The 2,973-nt window shown below is 48.5% G+C and overlaps 1 protein-coding gene across 2 annotated transcripts; it reads left to right on the top strand.

The window, feature by feature from the left end:
• The first annotated feature begins 166 nt into the window (after positions 1 to 166).
• SMIM8 (small integral membrane protein 8) lies at positions 167 to 2,844 on the top strand. 2 transcript variants are annotated; one of them, XM_080389436.1, is made up of 3 exons: positions 167 to 319; positions 1,368 to 1,509; positions 2,513 to 2,844. In XM_080389436.1, the coding sequence occupies exons 2-3, from the start codon at positions 1,390 to 1,392 to the stop codon at positions 2,669 to 2,671; spliced, it is 279 nt and encodes a 92-aa protein (XP_080245562.1). In that variant the 5' UTR covers positions 167 to 319; positions 1,368 to 1,389; the 3' UTR covers positions 2,672 to 2,844. The 2 variants fall into 2 exon arrangements, with proteins under 2 accessions (XP_080245562.1, XP_080245561.1); XM_080389435.1 differs by lacking the exon at positions 167 to 319 and adding an exon at positions 400 to 857.
• Positions 2,845 to 2,973: the final 129 nt, after the last annotated feature.

Below are 2,973 nucleotides of genomic sequence, written 5' to 3'. Positions count from 1 at the left end.
CCTGCGCCGCGGGGCGCTGGGCCTGCCGCGCCTGCTCGGGCGCTGCGGGGCGGCTCTGAGGTGAGGCGCTCCGGCCCCCCGCACCGCCCCCTCAGTACGCGGAGCTCTGAGGTGAGGTGACCCCACCGCCCCGGCCCGGGGGGGGGGACCGTGCCCCGCCGTTCAGAGGGGACGGGACGGGGCCCGGGCGCTCTCCCGCCCTTCCCGCCCCGCGCCGCCAGCCCCTCCCGCCCGCGCCGCCGGCCTCCGCCCAGGAGGGGGCGCACAGCGCAGGCCCGGCCTGTCCCGCCCCCCGCGGGGGGCCCGGTGCCGGCGCGGGGTGAGTGGCGGCGCGGGGCGGGGGGCGCGGGCGCGCGCGGCCGATCGCGGTACCCGCCGCCTCCTGAGGCGCCGCTGCAGCCCGGTGTGGCGGCGGCCTGGACTTGTTCGTTATGTCCCGGGCGTCCCCGCTGGGCATTTCCTCTGGGAAACTCCCCACCTCGTCCCCGGCTTAAAGCCAGTAGCGGCGTCGGGAGCTGGCTGGCCGCCCCGGGGGAGGTTTCTGCCCTTGCCCTCGCCGCCCCGGCGGTGTGTTGCTGCTCGGTGGCCGGTGCGGGGAAGCTGCTGGGGCCTCGGGTATAGGCCGGTGACGTGCCACCCTGTGCCTGGAAGCGCCTTGTTCCCGTGGGGTCGCCTTCAGCTGCCCTGGCCTCCCAGCTGTGCCCGGGGCCTTGCCCGGGGGAGGCCCGTGGCGAGTGCTGGGCCGGGTTTGGGAGCCCTGGAGCCGGCGGGACAGGGGGTCCTTAGCACCGCGTCTCCTCAGCTCCTCATAACCGGGGTTAACCGCGGGTCTGTGCTGTGCACCTCTGTGTCTTGCAGTGAGTGTAAAAGTGAGACCTGAATCCCAGGGTGTTGGGGTAGTGGGTAGAGCAGCAGCACTACAGTTGGGTGTGGGCTGGCCTGGCCTGTCACATGTGAGGTTTAGAAAAATGAAGTAATGTTCCCTGGCATTGTGTTTTTCACCAGTAGTCTGAAGACTGCTGCTCAGTCCACAGGTAGCTAAAGCGCTAGACAAAGGCAAGTGAAAAAGCCCAAGCCCGTTATCAGGAGACTTAGATTTGCTGTGTCCGGTCCATGAGATTATTTGTAAGTGATATCTCAGCTATCTGTTGCATCTCCAAAAGTTAGTTTTAGCATGCACAAAACTGACAAGATTGAAAATTGCTGTGCTTAAACTGGGAATATTAGGTAACACAAAAGGCAATCAATATATACACAAACTAAAACTCAGGCTATAAGAAGACAAGCTGAGTGAAAACTTGTACCCACTGAATGTAGTTCTTTCAGGTTTTTAGAAAAATGACATCTATTTTTCATTCTGTTCTTAGGAAGTATTCAACATCAATTAAAATGTCTTCTACCAAACCTCCAAATGAAAATGAAACACCCAAAGAGAGGAAACCGGGACTGAGGAGTGTTCAAACAACTATGCTGTTCCGAGCAGTGAACCCAGAGCTTTTCATTAAACCTGTAAGAGGCTCATTCTGAGAGAAACAAAATATGCTTGGAGTGACATAGTTGCTTTAAAATAATCGTTGCAATTCTGTGTGCATTATGTAACCATCTCTCGTTATACAAACCAGTCGTAACTAAAAATATTTTTACTTTTTTTTTCCCCACTGTTTGTTAAGAGCTCAGAACATTACATGGTTTATTCTGGCTTTTATTTCACTTTTATATTGTCTGATTCTCTTCTGCCTAGCCAGGTTGCTTTCAGAAAGACTGTTTACAGGCATATTACCCATGTAATTTGACAGGTTAAGTAGTAGGAGTCCTTTTTTTTTATTTTTGATAATTACATTTCTAATATATTACTATAAATATATAGAAATATATTATAAATTAAATTTAATATTTGAAAGAGAACAAAATGCAAGGGTTTTTATGTGAAAGGAGGGGATTTTTGGTAGCTTTTCAATATTTTGGGGGTTTCTTTTTCTTGCTTTTATAATTAAGTCAATGATACTCAGCTTTTATTTACACTTGCAGAACCCAGCAAGAGTGGATGAAATTTTGTGCATATAATAAAAGTAGATTTTTTGATAGTATTACATAATCTGTTTTAGTAATATAATCAAGGTTGCTTGGCAGAAGCAGAATGCATTGCCCTAGCAGAATATCCAGAAGAATTCTGTTAGAAGTTTGTAGTAGTTACCGGCGGTAATTGGTTTTGGCCTGTTCATTCATGCTCAAGCAGCATTTGTGACCAGCAGAAGACAAGAGCACTGGGCAATGTGATGTTCTGTCTCCAGAAAGGGTCTTCTCTTTCCAAGGGAATTCCTTTTGCCATCAGGAAATCAAGTCTCCCCTCTTGTGGCTTTTCAAAGTAATTTGGATCAGTCTGGAAGAAGGCAATGTGCAGATCTCACAGTAATTTACTGTTCACTTTCTAAGCTAAGATAGGAAAAAGTAAAGTTTGTGTTGAAAGAAAAATGTTTTGACTAAAAATATGTGGGTTTTTTTTTCTTGTCAGAACAAGCCTGTGATGGCATTTGGACTCATAGCAATTACCCTCTGCGTGGCCTACCTTGGTTATTTGCATGCAACTGTAGAGAATAAAAAGGACCTCTATGAAGCAATTGACAGTGAGGGGTCCAGGCATGTGAGGAGGAAAACTTCCAAGTGGGACTGAGGACTTAAAGGAAGGAAGTCAACAAATCAGTCGCAGAACTTTTCAAGGCAACACTATTTTTTCTCTGTCTATTGAAAGAATGTCTTTTTTGCTATTTAATCCAATTTAAGATCCTTTATAAAATGCTGTGCGCATACAAATAAATTGCAATTGAGATACATGTGAACATAAAAGTGCTTTTAAGAATTGTTGTCTGTGATCTCCACAATATGTCAGAAGACAGGAAATTACCTCAGATGTGCAGTCAAGACTGCTAAGTGCCTTAGAAATTTATGTGATAATTCAGCTCACTTCTCTCTTTG

Source organism: Falco punctatus, assembly GCF_963210335.1.
Source record: "Falco punctatus genome assembly, chromosome: 5".
NCBI classification, from domain to species: domain Eukaryota; kingdom Metazoa; phylum Chordata; class Aves; order Falconiformes; family Falconidae; genus Falco; species Falco punctatus.
The sequence above is the reverse complement of the archived record's forward strand: the minus strand, read 5'-3'. Positions and strand labels throughout refer to the sequence as shown.